The sequence below is a fragment of the Phyllopteryx taeniolatus genome, chromosome 23 (assembly GCF_024500385.1).
Source record: "Phyllopteryx taeniolatus isolate TA_2022b chromosome 23, UOR_Ptae_1.2, whole genome shotgun sequence".
Lineage (NCBI taxonomy): Eukaryota > Metazoa > Chordata > Actinopteri > Syngnathiformes > Syngnathidae > Phyllopteryx > Phyllopteryx taeniolatus.
The window spans coordinates 7,317,934-7,336,147 of record NC_084524.1 but is presented as its reverse complement, the minus strand read 5'-3'; the positions used below and the strand labels follow the sequence as shown (position 1 = coordinate 7,336,147).

General features: G+C 44.2%; 2 protein-coding genes across 16 annotated transcripts in view; one reads left to right on the top strand and one right to left on the bottom strand.

Moving 5' to 3' along the window:
• The window catches only part of LOC133472529 (gastrula zinc finger protein XlCGF57.1-like), a 200,021-nt gene that overhangs the window by 158,249 nt on the left and 23,558 nt on the right, over positions 1 to 18,214 (bottom strand). The window lies entirely within an intron of this gene.
• Positions 1 to 18,214, top strand: part of LOC133472567 (zinc finger protein OZF-like) — a 284,984-nt gene that overhangs the window by 266,179 nt on the left and 591 nt on the right. For 2 of the 15 annotated variants that reach the window (XM_061763614.1, XM_061763615.1), the window contains exons 3-4: positions 8,961 to 12,134; positions 14,347 to 15,605. In XM_061763614.1, coding sequence (XP_061619598.1) covers positions 14,648 to 15,605 — 958 coding nt within the window. In that variant the 5' untranslated portion in view covers positions 8,961 to 12,134; positions 14,347 to 14,647. The other 13 variants (XM_061763624.1, XM_061763622.1, XM_061763605.1 and 10 more) reach the window with 11 other exon arrangements.

Here is an 18,214-nt window from a genome sequence, read left to right as displayed (position 1 = left end):
GCCAGGTTGGACACTAAAGAAAGAGAAAAACATAACGAAAAACAGAGTAAAACCGACAAAAACCTGAAAGCACAGCTAAACTGCTATTGCAATTACAACTAAAAGAGGCACAAACGCAAGCCTCCAAACCAAAAGTACCACAAGCTGCAGGAAATGTGCAAACCCCTCAGGCTCCACCGACTGTTCCACCCCCTCAACCTTATTATCCCACCATGATGCCAGGGATTCCGGTCATGGCATATCAGGGACAAGGAAATTACTACCCCCCAGCATACCCACAGGCTCAGGGAAGCCAAGGCAGGGGACAGGGCAGAGCCAGGTCAGAAGTGGAACACAGGATGTTTCAACTGTGGACAAAGTGGGCATTGGCCAGAGACTGCCACCACCAGCCGATGTCGTCCTACTCCAACCCACCACCTCAACAACTGACCTACCAGCCGTACCCACCACCAGCACAGTCATCCTGGGGGCCAGCGCAAGTACCTCCACAAGCGCCCGTTGCACAAGGACCACCGGTCCATGTTGCTCCAGCTGCGACGATGGGTCCACAACAGCATCCACCCCCACAATAGAGGTGCCCAGGGACCCCAGTGGCAGAACCACAGTTGTTTTACGAGGTGGGAGGAAAGACTGTACACGGGCTCGTGGACACAGGGGCTACACACTCAACGTTGCCCACGTCCCATGCCCCACTTCTTTCTGGTGAAACGGTAACTGTGGTAGGGGTGTCAGGACAAAAACAGACACTGCCATTCTCAAAAGACACTGTGGTACAGTGTACTGGCCAAAAACTATCACACTCATTTCTCGTCACTGACGTTTGTCCCAAGCCACTTTGCGGAAGAGACTTGTTACAAAAAATTAATGCCACCATCTATTGCTCCGCTGATGGTGTCAGAGTGGTTTTTCCCGATGGGACAGAAGTACATTCCACGGCTGATGACTCCACAGGACTGTTTCCCATGTCTCAAGAGTGGGCAGTGGAAGGAACTCCAGCACACATTTTCTGGTTACTGCTGAACCCGGAAACAACTGACAAGACTGGTGTGCTGAGTTTGTATTACCGGTGGAAGAAATGGATTGACCAGCTTGGTGACTATGTCCCTTCCCCCGACCCACCGCATATGACTCTATACTATACCCGAGAACCTCTACCAGGAGATGTGGGATGCTGGATCAGGCATGATTGATACCACCCTAAAAACAACAGACATATACGTGGGACCGGAGGGTGTTGCCGCAGGAACCCAATTAACGGAACAACAATTTCTGTGGGACAAAATGTCTGTCACAGCCATTCCTCATTGTTCCTTAGGAGTGCAGGTGAAAGGGCAAGCAATCTCAAAAACAGCACATGTAGTAATGCACCACCCGCTTGTAATACTCACATCACATGGCGTACAAGCATATTTGGACTCAGTTGCGTTCTCCATGTCTGCATTGAGAAAACAACGTCTGTGTAAAATACCTCTCCAACCACACATCACTTATCAGGCACCCGAGGAGTTGACAATAGACGGATTAAAAACTTTTCCGGCTCATGGGTGTGCACCAGTGGTAAAGCAAGAGGTAAAATACAGGCAGGATTTGCAGACCGACCCATTGAATGGTGATGAAAAGAGGGTGTTGTATGTAGATGGCTGTTGCTTCCGTGATAGGGCAACGTTGAGTCTGAAGGCAGGAATCGACTATACTGACATGGAAAGGGACCAGAGGGTAAAACAGAACAGGTACATGGTGGTAATGGTGGACGCGTTTTCCGGATGGGTAAGTGCTTATCCCACGAAACATGAAACAACAGAAGAAGTAATCAAAGTTTTGGTGAAGGAACATGTACAAATACATGGCCTACCAAAAGTGATCCGATCAGATAATGGATCACACTTCCAAACACGCATTTGAGAAAGGTGGAACAACATTTTGGTATCAAACATAAATTTGGAGCAGTTTACCACCCACAAAGTCAAGGGCTGGTAGAACGGACGAACGGGGTGTTGAAGCAAAAATTGGCTAAAGTCATGACAGGCACCAAAATTACTAGACACTCTACCCATTGTCCTTCATGACATTAGAAACACACCCCAGAGTGGGAGACATAGGTTAACTCCTTTCCAACTCCACACAGGGAGGGGGCACACGCATCCGGCCGGGACGGTACCAACTCCCGAGGGAGACAATGAAATGCCAGTGTTCTCTCAAGAGTATTGGTCCGCACTAACCAATTCTCTAGATTTTGTTGCAGCGCACAGGAAGGGACCAAGGTGGAAGGTCACTCCAGGTGGTTTCATCTCAACCACTGCACAGAGGCTTCTCCACCCGACAGAGACCACGACCAGTGCGGGATCGACTGGGACTCGGGCGTCTCGGAGCTCGAGGACGAGGAGGAAAAAGGAACCCCAGAGAGGGCATCACTCACCTCTCCTGAGGTTTGAAGAAAAACATTGTTAGGAGTTCCTCAGAGTGAACTCAAGACGGTGTACAAGTGTACACCCATGTACTGACCGCGTAACACCGCACACATGGAAGACACGTCGAGGGAACTGATATAGTACATATAACCCTCAGCCTGAAGAGGCAAGGCACAAGATTGACCTTCTTGGGAAAAACTGAACGTACATTGAACTTTTAAACCTTTGAAAAAGTATCTTAGATTAATAGACATGGCTCCCTGGCACCACTTTAGGCTGCCAGGACTTTGCTGCCCGTATGTAACGCTCTGTGTATTGCTTTTTATTTCTGTTATTCTTACGTTCCCTATTATCTGGCACAAAGCCCAGGTGAGTGATACTTCTGGTAATAACACCCTACTTTTTAACCTTACCGCCACCACTCGTGCGCCTAAGTTAGAACCAGTGTTGCAGCGACAAAAACGCATGATAGGTTCAGAACACGTCTCTCCTGACGCGTGTTTGAAGGAATATGGGGGCGTAGAAATAAATTATACTAGGGGAACAAACATGACCTTTGTATTTGATCTCTGTGATGTGATTTCGTGCGGCACATATCCCTTGGGGTGGGTGGGATACGTCTACTTGTGTATTTTTCACAACCTATTTGGATGGTGTAGTAGCTGGAGCTTGGTCTTTGCTTGGTCGGGCCCCCCTTGGTCCCCCTTGCTTGGTGTCCAGACGTGTCCAGCTGGCCACTTCTGTTTGAGAAACAAAATTACCATAGCCAGGTATCCATATGTGTCTAGTGTCCAACCCGTCAATAAGGTAGTATTAACTATCAACTCCCTCAATCAAACATTTGGGTATAAAACGAACCACGACCCCTGTATGTCCACATCCCCGATGGCCTCCTACCTGATACTAGGAGTAGATATAAGTGGGACGGACCCGAAGGGACTAATACGTGTTAATCTAATTGATCCTCCCCAACTAAGTAATTCCCCTGCAGCAACTTCTCAGGAAAGCAGGGTTAAAGCATTATCAGGAGAAGAGATTGCTCACACACCAAAGGGAATGGCTAGGCTAATGAGGACCGAAACAGGGTTTGATGCGGCTCTCTATGTTTGGCTCTCTATGCTCCAAGAAATGACCAATCAAACATCAAATTCTGATTGTGTTGCATGTGCCAAAGCAAGACCAACGCTTAAAATGGTGGTCACAGACTTCACCCGATGCATTAATGGTAGTAGGGAAACATGTGGCAACATTACCATTCTCAATAATAATTGCTTACATCAAGCTATGGAAAAAGATAATCTCTCCCCAAATTGTTCTGGCTGGGATGAGATCTACCCTGTAGCCGCAAAAAATGCATTGGCTCCAGTATTCGACTCTAAATTTATCCCGCAAATGGAATGTTTCCACTGTCCGAAAACAAATGGCAGCATTCACTACATGGGAACAGTTCCTGACAAAAAATGTAACTCCACAGTCAATGTAACGGGGAGATATCCCACAGCCAGGGCAGACGTGTGGTGGTTCTGTGGTGGTCGTCCCCTGTATGGATCCCTACCAAGAGGATGGTATGGTACATGCTCACTAGTTTCACTGATGGCCCCGGTTCAAATGATCCCCATAGACCGATCAGATCTTGACCATCTCCAGATTGTCCGAAAGTTGAGTCGGCGAACCAAAAGAAGTGAACACGACGGATATCTATTCATAGCTGCCTTGTCGGCTTCAGTGTACCACCTGAATATCAAATAGCACACAAGTGGAATTTTGCATACGGGATCCCCATTTACGGCCCCATAGCTGATGTTAAGCATGCGCTTTATCGTATCAATTACATACACTTCAGTGTCCAGAAACTAGCCAATTACAAGGTAAATGCAGTTAGGGCCACCCATTCTCAGCTTAATGCTGTCTCCATCATGGTCACACAAACTCGCATTGCAGTAGACATGTTATTGACGGAAAAAGGAGGAGTGTGCGCGATGTTTGGGGACGCTTGTTGCACCTTCATTCCCAACAACACGGCCCCAGATGGAGCCTTAACCAGAGCATTGAAAGGGTTACAGGAACTGTCCAAAGAGTTGAAAGACATTTCAGGTTTTCCAGAAGATCCATTCGCTGAATGGATGCAAAAATGATTTGGTTCATGGAAAAGTGTTATAATGTCTGCTTTTACCCAAAAGCGGACAGTATTCAAGTCGTTCAAGTCTGCTAGTGTGCTATTGTTCTCATCTTGGGGGAATCGTCACTTGTAATTTGTCAGTGATTGGAATGCATGCCAGACTGATTTAGAGTCGTTAGCGCTAAACTGTTTTTCCAACTGCATAGTTCCTCTTGGCAATGTTGATTTCTTTAGTTAGCTGGTTTCTAGCTCGATTATACATGGCCCTGTCCCCGCTTTGATATGCGTCCTCTTTAGCTTAGCGAAGTTGCTTAAGATTGGCAGTGAACCACGTCTTGTTGTTGTTGAAAGTGCAAAATTACTTTGTTGATACACAAACCTCTTCACAGAAACTGATATAGGATGTGACAGTGTCCGTATATTCATCCAGGCTGGCAGCTGAATTTTCAAAGACACTCCAGTCTATGCAGTCTATACAGCTTTGAAGTTCCATCTTTGCTTCATTGGTCCACTTTTTCACTGTTTTCACTGTAGGCTTCGCACATTTAAGTTCTTGCCTTTATTGCTCAGTGACTGTTTTTCTCAAATGTCTTTATGTCTCAAAAGTGTTCTCTGTCAATTGACTGATTGTTGTCGTACTAGAGCGGCTCCAACTACTGGAGACAAATTCCTTGTGTTTTTTGGACATACTTGGGAAAATAAAGATGACTCTGATTCTGATTATTATTGGGAGGCCTTTATTTTGAAGGTCGCTTTCGCCGCTCGTTGGCGGCTTATTACCGTAATGCCTAGTATGAACAAAATTAGGGGCGGCTGGCTTGAGTTCAGTTGGCTCGAGTCGGTGGCCTGTCGCTTTAAATATTTCTGCCGTGAAGGATCATGGGTAATAAATCTCATTTGCCTTCTCGCTCTGCGGGAGGATGGACGATCGTACTTCAGCAAATCTTCCTGAATTTCTACCAAATGTTGTGAATCCTCGACGCTTGACGCCGCTGATCACGACTTTAGTGGACTAAAACATCATTCGTGCAATCTTCGTGTCTGGTTGGAGTCTCGTCTCGTGCACGTTGAAGCTTCTCGGCCTAGTTTATTTTAGCTTGCTAACAAAGAAGACACGTTTGTGATTAACACTTCGATAAACAGAGATCAAGCGTGAGGTAAAGTGTTCTTCTTTCCGCCATCTACTAGTCTCTAATCTTAACATTTAAATGTAGGGAAAATAACACACACACACACACCAACTACTAAATTCTGTCAGCTTTGTCTGAGATACTAAAATAATATCCTCTAACGCTTATTTTCTGAATCGTTATTTGTTATTATTATCTTCATCTGGATTCTGGATCCTTTAGTGGAATAATGTCTTATCATGTTTCACAAATTGTCTCTCCTGAAGTCAAAAATTATCTGTCTTCTTTATCTCTCGCAATGCATAATTGCATGTTTTAATGTTTCCTTTTGTTGCCTTTGGTGCTTTGCCATTTTAACTCACGTACTGTTTAACCCACATTGTCCAGATCTTAATCTTTGTTTAATTGTTTCGCATGTTCGATTTGCACTTGCTTTTCTCATCCCTCCAACGTAGAGCGGAAAGTGTTGTGATCGTCGTGTAAAAATGTGTGCAAGAAGGACAGCAGAGTACGAGGAGGAACTTTGGGGATCAAAAGAGGAAAAGGACCCACAACGTCAACTACTGGACGCTGTGTTCAATCTGCAACCTCAAATTGTGCCACGCACAGCAGGTGGGTTCACTTGTTGCATGCATTCTAATTGCTGTTCCTGTGTTTATTTACAGACTCCGTTTGATGACGCATTTAACTCATTCACTGCCAGCCCTGTCCTGAGCAAGGAACCCCAAGACTGCCAGGCATTTTCGAGCAATTTCACAGATTTTTCAAGGCCCACAGAATATTGTGTAATATGACGATGTAAACACCAAAACCACCAAAAGAAAGATCACTCTTTTTTTCATCAAGTTTGTCTCTAGCATTTACCTTTCTTTAGTAATCATCAGTCAAATATAGGCAACTTTCAGCCAAATCTGTTTTTGGAGGAAAAAAAGTGAGAAAACAGTCTTTTTGTGAAAGCAGACAGTTCAAGCAGGACAATGACTTTGACGCCAATATTTCTTTTCTTTTGTGAAAACCTCAACCATCTGAACATAACACAACACAAAGTACTTTTGACAGGAACATTTATTAAGAAGTATAACTATGTACAAAATTTATGTTAGACAAAAATGCATGAACAAATGTATTTATACCCAATCATGGCACCTGTTCACCTGTGGGATGTTCCAAACAGGTGTTTGATGAGCATTCCTCAATTTTCTCAGTCTTTTTTGCCACCTGTCCCAGCTTTTTTGGACCGTGTTGCAGCCATAAAACTCTCAGTTAATGATTATTTACTAAAAACAATCAATTATTAAACATTAAATAACACAACGTCCCAACTTAATTGGAATTTGAGTTGTATATGGTATTTTGACATGGAAATATATTTTTTTTAAAAACACAACATTTCTTGCCATATAACTGAAAAATGGGAATCGGCAAGTCTTTCCGTGAGCGACTAAGGATTAACTCCCCCCAAAAAACATGATCAGAATCATCTTTATTAATCATGAACCTACACACATTTTTTTCCCCTCTGCATTTTACCCAACACAGTAGTGGACACAGCAAACATACACACTTGTTAGTGGCACACTCAAGCAGGCAACTTAAGCGCCCGGGGAGCACTTCGGAGAATTGGTGTCTTGCTCAAGGACACCACAGCCGTGGGTCCGGGGAATGTTCGGGGTGGGTGGTTCTTGGTACTTCTTGCCCACGGCTGACGAAATTATGTTTACAAGAGACCACTGTCACAAAGAAACAGTCCCAAAAAATCATCACTCATCACGGAATACAGATACAGTAATCAGAATTAAGGTGGCACGGTGGAGGACTGGTTAGAGCGTCACAGTTCTGAGGTCTGGGGTTCAAATCCCGGCCCCGGCTGTGTGGAGTTTGCATGTTCTCCCCGTGCCTGCGTGGGTTTTCTCCGGGCACTCCGGTTTCCTCCCACATCCCAAAAACATGCATGGTAGGTTAATTGACAACTCTAAATTGCCTGTAGGTGTGAATGTGAGTGTGAATGGTTGTTAGTTTATATGTGCCCTGCGATTGGCTGGCAACCAGTTCAGGGTGTACCCCGCCTCCTGCCCGATGATAGCTGGGATAGGCTCCAGCACGCCCGCGACCCTAGTGAGGAGAAACGGCTCAGAAAATGGATGGATGGATAATCAGAATCAGAATCATCTTTAAGTATGTCCCAAAAAAAAACCACAAGGAATTTACGACAACAGACTGTCAATTGACAGAACAATTTGAGACATAAAGACATTGAATAAAACCACTGCGCAATAAAGGGTTGCTAGTTATCTGGTAATGCCGGTACATTTTATTTTCCATCCATCCATTTTCTGAAGCGCTTCTCCTCACTAGGGTCGCGGGCGTGCTGGAGCCTATCCCAGCTATCATCGGGCAGGAGGCGGCTACACCCTGAACTGGTTGCCAGCCAATCGCAGGGCAGATAGAAACTAACAACCATCCGCACTCACATTCACACCTACGGGCAATTTAGAGTCTCCAATTAATGCATGTTTTTGGGATGTGGGAGGAAACTGGAGTGCCTGGAGAAAACCCACGCAGGCACGGGGAGAACATGCAAACTCCACACAGGCGGGGCCGGGGATTGAACACGGGTCCTCAGAACTGTGAGGCTGACGCTCTTAACTAGTTGGCCACCGTGCCGCCACATTTAATTTTATTTTATTTTATTTTTTGACAATTGTGCAAAAGATGCAGAGTCCTCGAGCACTCAGAGCAGTTGGAATGACTAATATTACAATAGTCCGGTGCAATGACCATTGTGCAAAGGGCGCCGAGACTTCACGCAAGTAGTACGATAGTTTGGGACAATGTTGATTGTGCAAATGTTGCAGATACTCCTCAATCAGTGTGCAAATGGAGCAGAGTGGCCAGTATTGGTCAACAACAGATATGCAAATAGTGCAGCGTGGTGAGACTACTACAGTGAGTGCATGAGTAATATATAATTGGCCCGACAGTAACGTGACAACAAACTCAAGACAAAAAATTGCCAGCATGTTGCAATGGAATTGTAGGTTAGGTGTTTTCATAAGTTGATTGCAAGAGGGAAGAAGCTGTTGGAATGTCTGCTAGTTCGAGTTTGCATTGATCGGCAGCGCCTACCTAAGGGAAGGAGCTGGAAGAGCTGGTGACCGGGATGTGGAGGGTCCGAGAGGATCCTATGCTATATCACGGTTCTTGCTTCGCGGTCCCACTATATTGCAGTTTTTCAACAGGTGTTTTTTTAACTCTTTGTCCAATATTTGTGTTATCCATTGCTGTTGTCTCCTTGTCTTGCAGACATCACTGAAGATCTTCGTACTGAGTGGCAGGAGCCAGAGCCCCCTAAGAGGAAGTGGAGGACAAAGAGGTCCACCACATCAAAGAGGAAGAGGAGCCCATTTTGATTAAAAAGGAGGAACTGCACCCCCACATCAGACAGGAAGAGGAGGATATCACCAAGTTTCTATCGACTGGTGTCCCTTTGAAGAGTAAATATGAAGGTCAAAGTGAGGAGAGCAGGGGGGCGGAGCCTCCAAGCAGCAGCTCAAGTCAACACTTGACAACAGAAGGTGATGAAGACCACTGTGGAGGATCACAGACAGACAGACTCTTAGCTCCACTATCAGTGACGACATGACGTTGCACTCTCCTCACACTGATGATGGTGGACAGTCTGAAGTTGATATGATATTTCAGACAGACAACAAACGATGGAAATGTTCTCAGTGTGGGCAAACATTTGCTAATAAGAGTAGTTTGAAACAACACGTGAGAACACACACTGCTGAGAAACCTTTTGTCTGCTTCGATTGTGGCCAAAGATTCTCTGAGAAGGGAAGCTTAAAAATACACACAAGAGCACACACTGTTGAGAAGCCTTTTGCCTGCTGAGTTTGTGGCCAAATATTTACTCAGAAGGAAAAAAAGAACACACAAGAACCCACACTGGTGAGAAACCTTTTGCCAGCTCAGTTTGTGGTCACAAAGATTCACTCAGAAGGGAAAAAAATACACACAAGAACACACACCGGTGAGCAACTTTTTTCCTGCTCAGTTTGTGCTCAAAGATTCTCTAGAAAGGGAAATTAAAAAATATAAGAACCCACGCTGGTGAGAAACCTTTTTCGTGCTCAGTTTGTGGTCAAAGATTCTCTCACAAGGAAAGCTTAGACAGACACACAAGAACCCACACTGGTGAGAAACCTTTTTGCTGCTCAGTTTGTGGCCAAAGATTCTCTTATAAGTATCAGGTTAAGACACACAAGTGTGCGTGAGAATAGCAGTGATCAAGAAGCTTTTAATGAAATGTAAATGTTGAATCTAAAAAGTAATTACTATGTTGCTGACTTACAAAAATCTACATTCTTGTATTATGTCAACCAGCTTTTATTGTATCTTTTTGCTGTCCATATATTTTCTAAAAGCCCCGTTTGGTGCCAAAATACTTTAAAGGGACTAGAAAATCGGCACTTATTCAGTAGTGCGGGACTCAAAAATGTCTACAGAACTCAGTTGTCATTTTAGAATCATTTACTGATGAAATATTAGATTTTCAGCCAGATTTTGACCCGCCCACATTTTGGACATTTTGTCACAGCCTGACACATAACGAACAGGAGCCGATTACATTTCCTCATTGAACTTCTGTGGTTTCCATGGTGTAATTTTTACCCGTATTGAAAGTCTGGATGTATATTTTAGACAATGAGTGAAAATAGAGAAAGTGTAATGCGTTGGAAGGCTTGTTTAAAAAATCGACCTTTGACATGCCTCCTTGAGGAAAGATAGCCACGTCAGCCTACATAAAGTAATTATTGCAGATTTATTTCCTCTTATGTCAGCTCAATTTTGAATTGATTGCATATATGTGTAGGTATGAAAAATCAAATGCATCGATCACAAAGGCGTTTCTGTAGGTGGAATTGTGTGACAGACATGGACTTTGCAAGGATGTGGCACTCGCTTAGGGTAACATGAAACCGGGTCGCAGCTCCCCTTTGTGCATGGTGGGCCGGTCTGGACAGTATGACACAGCAATTTCTACAGTGTCGTGGTTATCCCCTTCGCCTCACATGCGAAAGGTCCCTTGTTTGAAACTGGGTGGAAACAAGGCTTGTGATTTTATCAGCCATGAAAGCTATGGGGGACATTTCCCTCAAAATTATTTCCACAAATAGATCTGTGATTTACCAACATTTTTCATATCCATTTTTCATATATCTACGATTTACAACTGTGGTCAAGCCAAACTCCACTTGAAAAGAATAAATCAAGCCATGACTGTGGAAATGTGCGGTGCCTCACGCCAACTGCATGGCTGGCGTACGCACGTTTCTGCAGCTTTTGGTGCTTTGAGGTGATGGTTTTCAGCGTGCGTGTCCACTCCTGTGTATTAAAATAATAAATTGAGTAATCAAAAAGGAAAAGTTTTTGACATCGTCTTTGATATGCTGATGTGCTTCTATTTGACTTCAGAAGATTTATTTCAAATATCACATACATTTACACATGAACCTTTATCTCACAGGGCTGAGTGTGAGTTATAAAAATACATGGTATTAACCTTGTGCGGTGATTAGTCAGCCACATGTGAGAGCAGTGTCACCCATGATGCGCAGCGGCGAGGCCCTCGCGTCGGTTCTTCCGCCTGTTTTGTCACACTTTGACGGTGGGCAGCTGTCCTCCGCTTCACATCCAGCTTAAATGTCTGACCGACTTTTTTTTAGTTCAGCGTGTGTGCGCTGTTCTGTCTCCACAGCATTGACAGCTGCACACGCGCTGTTCCATTCGCTCCTCTTTCGCGTGCTGTTAATGCCGGAGGACAGCGTGCTGTCAAGTGGGCTGCCAAGCCACATGAAGCGATGGAGCGAAAAGTAGTGATTGGCTTATGTGGCTGGGTTCATGTGTGTGAGCTCAGCCCCAGTTTCAATTCCTGGCTTAACCACCAGAGGTCGCCAAACCAAATTTCGATCATGAGTATGAGTCGCCAGTTCAAGCATAAGTCATTGAAGGCCCTCGCACGTGATATACTGATGTCATGATCATACATAGACTTATTTGTGCACTGTTATGTTGTGTAACCTAACCTCAGTATTAAAATGTTCTGATAATCACGTAACTGTGAAAACTACATGTCAGCCGCAAAACAGGATGTATCCAAGGTCACAGCATTAAACACCGCCCTGAACACTGTATATAATCTCGCACTGAACGCTGAGAAAGCGCACATTTCGTGCAGCTGCAGCCTTGGCGTGTAGAACATTTGTACCCAGAATATTCTGCAATAAAGATCTTAAAGAAGTTCATTTCCAGTCTCTGATTCGGACCCCGACATTCTCATCATCCGAAATTCAACGAACACGCGAAGGACTGGCGGAGAGATACCATCCTTCAACAATTGGTGACCCCGAACGTGATTTCGGGCTGAGGTGTTGGGCGACAGACAGAACATCGGGCCCACACGAATGTAAGGTAAGAGGACATTTATCCTCCCAATTGATCTTCTGTCTGTCGACTGATACAAGGCAAGAATTTATGTTCTATTGGAATCTAAATTGAATGTTTGACTGGAGGAACTTTAAATAACATAATTTGGTATATAAGGTTGACTTGTTTCATGTTACAGTGAAATCCTAAAGTCCGTAAATCCTTGTATAATAAATTATGTACAAAATACCGGTGAAACAAGTAACAAAGAGATAAGAGAAGAAGAATAAGTATCAAGTGGAATTTGGTATATAAGGTTGACTTGTTTCATGTTACAGTGAAATCCTAAAGTCCGTAAACCCTTGTATAGGAAATTCTGCACAAAATACAGGTGAGAATAAGAAGAATAAGTATCGAGTGGTTTTGATAAATTAAGGTTCGAGTACTTTTGTTTGGATGAAATGTCAAGTACTTTTGTTTAAGAAAAGAGTTTCGACCACTTTTGCGAAATTAAGGTTCGGACGCTTTTGTTTGGCTATTAAGCAAGTGTCTTTGAAGTATGAGAAATAAAGGTATATTGTGGATCCACAAAAAATAAGTACTTTAGAAGAAAAAACAGCTGAAAAATGGAAGGGGAATTCAATCGAGAATCGGAATGGTTCGACTTGCGTGTCATTCCAGACCATGGTCAAAAAATACTGTTAAGAGAGCAAGTAAAGAATGCATGTGATGTATGTGTGGGACGATTGTCTGAAAAAGATAGACAGGGAAAGAAATGGATGAATGAATGCTGTGAGAATGGCTGGTTCCCTCCATTATCAACTGCTGCCTGTTTAGTTACACTGATGAAGGAAGTCGAAAGAGTGAGTTTAAAAAAAAAAGTATACGTCTTAACTGTCAGTTGTCACTTTTGGACAGCAACAAAGCCAAATATATCTGCCCCCTTTTCTTTCTGAATAACATTTGTAGTAATTTGAGCCTGCTTCGTGCTTGATTTTTATATGTAAAAAAAAAAATGGAAATTCTATATTTGTATTTAAAAAAAAAAAAAAAGTTACACCAAATAGGAGCGTTTACGATGGAATTAAACAGACACCCTGAAGTGCCACAAAAGGTAAGAGAGCAGCTTTTAGCGCGTGCCTCCCGTTTTGAGAAAACTGTTAACGCTGAAATAACAGAACAGATGCAGCGTGAAAAAGCGGAACGAGATAAAATATTCGGACAAAGGGAACAGGAGATAGCAGCAGAGGAAGCTCAGAAGGGGCCTCCCCATGCAGTCGCAAACACTTATCACATCGCATATTTGCAAAATCAGGTGGCTGACTTAAAGTGCCAAGTGCAGACTTTGTCAGGAACACTCCCTGTTACAACAGACACAAGAAAATAAAAGTGCGCCCCCTTTTGCTGAATCCACTCAACTGCGACCAATGACACACTCTCAACCTGTTGTCCAAGCTCCAATGCTGGCCAAGGTTGATCCGGCTACTGGAGCCACTGCCATGTTTTATAAACCTCTTTCTCCTTCTCATCTAAGTGTTTTGATGCAGAAACTTCCGCCAATGCAGAATGGAGGAGAGAACTGGCTGAGATCGGTATAAAGGGCTGTCACAGGACAAATTTTAACAGCAGGAGACATGCGCGCATTGTTGACACATGCGTGTCCTCTCTCCCAACTGGAAACACTGATGAAGAATTCTGGTCTGATAAGTATAATGGACAATGAGGCACTCACAAGAGAGTATTACTTAACATTGTTCACTGCACTAAACGCATTGTTTCCCATTCCTGATCTAGTCATCTCCGACTTAGTATTTGCTCCTAGAACAGATGAGGAAGCAGCGGCATATATTGACCGCGCTCTTGTCGAATATACTTCAAAAACAGGCCATTTGCCAACTGACTCTGCTCTGTATTCTCAAGTATTTAGAGCAGCAGTGCTGAAGGGCGTTCCCAAGTCTGTGGTGCAAGCCATGGAGACGAATCCGGACCTTCCCGGAGCAGATCATGCTCGCTAGTTGTCACATCTGAAACACCACCTGAGGAGACATACAAAAGAAAAAGAGTCAAAGCATGAGAAACACAGAACCACCGAATCACAATTAGCTATAATGCAACTACAAAGTCTCAAAAAACAAGAAGAAAATATTGAAATCACACCTGTGGCTTCCGTTGGGGCCTCGCTACCTAATGTTGTTTCTGAGTGCATGATGTATCAAACAGGGCCATTCATGGGTCGATGTGCTCTGTTTACTGGCAGAAATCAATGCTTCAACTGTGGTCGTAACGGACACTGGGCAATAGACTGCAGAGCGCGTCCCCTGGAGGGCAGAGGCAGAGGAACAAGGGGCCCGCCTAGAGGATTCAACAGGCGTGGTTATGGCCAGCAAAGAGGAAGAGGATACGGACAGCAACAGCAGCAGGATATGGCTCACCAATATCCGCCGCAGCAGCAGCAGTCTTACCATCAAGTGCCGAACCAACAGCACCTGCCACCGTCTGGGGGCCAGTATTCGCAATGATGGGGCCCCGAATCCACATGCCACGGTCTGCAGGAACCAATGATCGGACTGACGGTAGGAGGAACTATTTTACCTTTTATGGTCGATACGGGAGCCAGACATTCAACCGTTATAACATTACCACCTGAAAGTTCCCTTACTGCAAAAGGCATTTCACTTGTTGGATTCCGGGGTGAAGAAACCATCCTGCACATGACTACACCCGTACATACTCAGTGTTTTACACAAACTCTTTTACACTCGTTTGTGTATGCGCCCAATTGCCCTGTCAACCTGTTGGGAAGGGATCTTCTCATCAAAACAGCTCCAACAATACTGTGCAGCCCGGATGGACTGATATTACAGTTTCCTGATGGACACACCTACTGTTGTTCCGGTGACGACACATCAAACATCTACATGCAGGACTCAGAGCGACGACTACCAAGCATGACGTGTGCAACCGCCGACATCTACTGGGCGAAAATGGCCACTGACTCACCCGGATGGACGCAAGCAGAGACCTTTTGGACTCAATGGTCGCCGTGGGTTCGTCACCTCAGACCCTATGATATGGTTTCTGATTGTATGCATTGCACTCTGTACTATGACAGGACGGGAGATGAGGTGTACAGCGAGGCTTTCCAAAATGTAGAAGGCAACATCTGGGAACCACAAATGGGTGACCTGTTCGTGGGAAAACCAGGTGTGGCTTTTTCAATTTCACTAACACCTGAACAACAAAAATGGTATATGATGACTCATCCATCAGATCCCACTGTGCCGCCATGTCATCCTCATGTGCCCTTGATGGTATCACCACAGCATACTGCAAAGGATTTGGGTCCGTTCGTCCTAAGCTGCACACAGGCTATTGATTGGCAGCCAACTTTTCATGACACATTGCTATTTTCTCGGTCTCTCGATGCATACTGGATACAGTCAGCATCGTATACACCAACATCAACCCTGGAGCATTGCTTGTTGGACAGACATCATGGACGAGAAACAACTGACAGTGAGTTCGCCAATCCTATGGTACAATCTTTGTCTCTATATTTGTGGTCTACAGACCCAACAGACGTGGGATTGTGTCAAGTACAGCCGGTGAAATTCAAAATGAAGCCTGATCCTATTTGGATACCACAGTATCCAATGAAGGAAGCAGGTCGAATTGGCATTACAGAAACCATTGAAGGCTTGCTAAAAGCAGGAGTATTGTGCAAAATACGTGAGTCAGAGTATAATACACCCATTCTACCAGTTGAAAAGAAAAATACTGGAAAATTCCGAATGGTACATGACCTTAGGGCAATAAATGCAGCGGTCTCGACACCAACACTTCCAGTACCCAATCCGCACTCAGCCCTGTCTCAGCTCTCTCCGTCTCACACCCATTTTACTTGCATTGATCTGTCTAATGCATTTTTCTACATTCCTCTTGATCCATCTATGAAGCAATACTTTGCATTTACTTGGAATAATGAATACTATTCTTACAACTGACTTCCACAAGGCTTTGTTCTGTCACCAGGACTGTTCAATGATCATCTCAGACAACTTTTATCACCACTTCAACTTCCGGAAGGTGTGCTCATAATACAATATGTAGATGACATATTGTTGGCTGCCTCTTCCGAGTCCTTATGTCTTCGAGCCACCCAGCAACTCTTGTCTCATCTAGCGTCAGTAGGACTTAAGTGCTCCAAAAGCAAACTACAAATTGCAAGGCCACAAGTTTCCTTTTTGGGACGCCTTATTTCATGCAAAGGCACAGGGATGTCTCCCTCACACAAAGATGACATCTTACACCACCCGAAACCTGTCAATGTCAAACAAATGCTCGCCTTCTTAGGACTGTGCAACTACTCACGCCATCATGTCCCGGACTTTGTAGAACTTACACATCCTCTTCGCCAAATGGTTAACATTGAAGGAATGAGAAATTTGTCACATATCCTCACTTGGACCACTGAAGCGGAAAACTCTTTTGTAAACCTCAAACAGCACTTGTCCTCAGCTGCCGCATTGGCTATTCCTGACTACAACAGAATGTTTTTCCTGGATGTTTCTGAAAAGACCAGCAGTGTATCTGCTGCTCTTTATCAAAAGGGGGAATCAGGAGAAAGACGAATTTGTCTATATGCCTCTACGCCACTTGAAAAATACGAAAAGCGACATCCAGTATGCGCGGCGTTTGCCTCTGCGTTAGCTCGACTCATTCAAAAAACCTCACACATTGTCTTGCATCATCCATTGACAGTACGCACTTCTCACAGTACAGTACAGTACGTGACAAGCCATGTTTTCACCATGACAGGAGGAAGACAAAGGAAAATTGAGGTAGTACTCACACAGCCACATATACTTTTTACACACGAGGGCATTAACATGGCTGAAGGGCTTTTTGAAGGACAGCCTCATTGCTGTACCCAACGAATCATAACCGATAACACACTTAGGGAAGATCTATATGACATGCCCTTGCAAAATCCTGACTTGATACTATTCACGGACGGATGCTGTTTTAAAGGAGAACAAGGGCTCCAGTCAGGGTTTGCTGTAACAAAACTAACTGATACAGGATTTGTAACAATAGAAGCGGAAAAACTCAAAGGGCAACAATCTGCCCAAAGAGCAGAGATAACGGCAGTAACAGCCGCTCTCCAGCTGCCCCAAGACAAAACGACCAACATTTACACTGACTTGGCATATGCTCATGTAGTAGTACATACAGCCATGGCCGAATGGCAAAGAAATTACTTCATGACTGCAACGGGAGTCCCCATAAAACATTATCAAGAAATATTAAAATTGAAAGAAGCATTAATGATGCCCAAAGCAGTGGCAGTCTTAAAATGTAAAGGACACACTAAAAAGGATGATTTTGTATCAGCAGGAAATGACGCAGCGGATAAAGCGGCGAAAGCAGCGGCTGGTTATCTTCCCACCTCACAACTAGTTGTAAGTGAAACAGAATTAAAAGACAGACAGGAAGTAACAGAAGAGACAGTTCAAATATGGCAGGAACAAGGGAGTCCCGAAGAAAGGAGTATGTGGAAATCAAAAGGGGGTGAGAGAGATGAGAAAGGTATTTGGAGAAAAGGAAGAAAATGTATACTACCTCAGAAGCAATTAAAACTGTTGATAAGCGAAGCTCATGGAGCATGCCATGTAGGCGTGGAAGAAACACTGAGACGACTCCACACCTGGTGGCATCCTTTCATGAGAGGAATTGTTAAAAATGAACTCCAGGATTGCAGTGTCTGTAGCAGATATAACAGCATGCCTACAACGAAACCACCCCAGGGAACTCACGATCCGGACATGACGGCACCTGGGCAGGTGGTTTCGATGGATTTTACAGACATGATTAAAAGTGTGTCCGGTTACAGGTATCTACTAGTAATAATGGATTCCTTCTCCGGTTAGCCTGAAGCCTATCCCTGCAAAACAGAAACGGCAAACGTAGTGGTTAAACATTTGATTAACCATTATATTCCATCTCATGGGTTCCCAAGTAAAATAAGGTCTGATAATGGGACCCATTTTAAAATAAACATTTGCAGGAAGTAGAAAGAGCCCTGGGACTGAAACACACATTTGGTTCAGTATATCACCCACAGT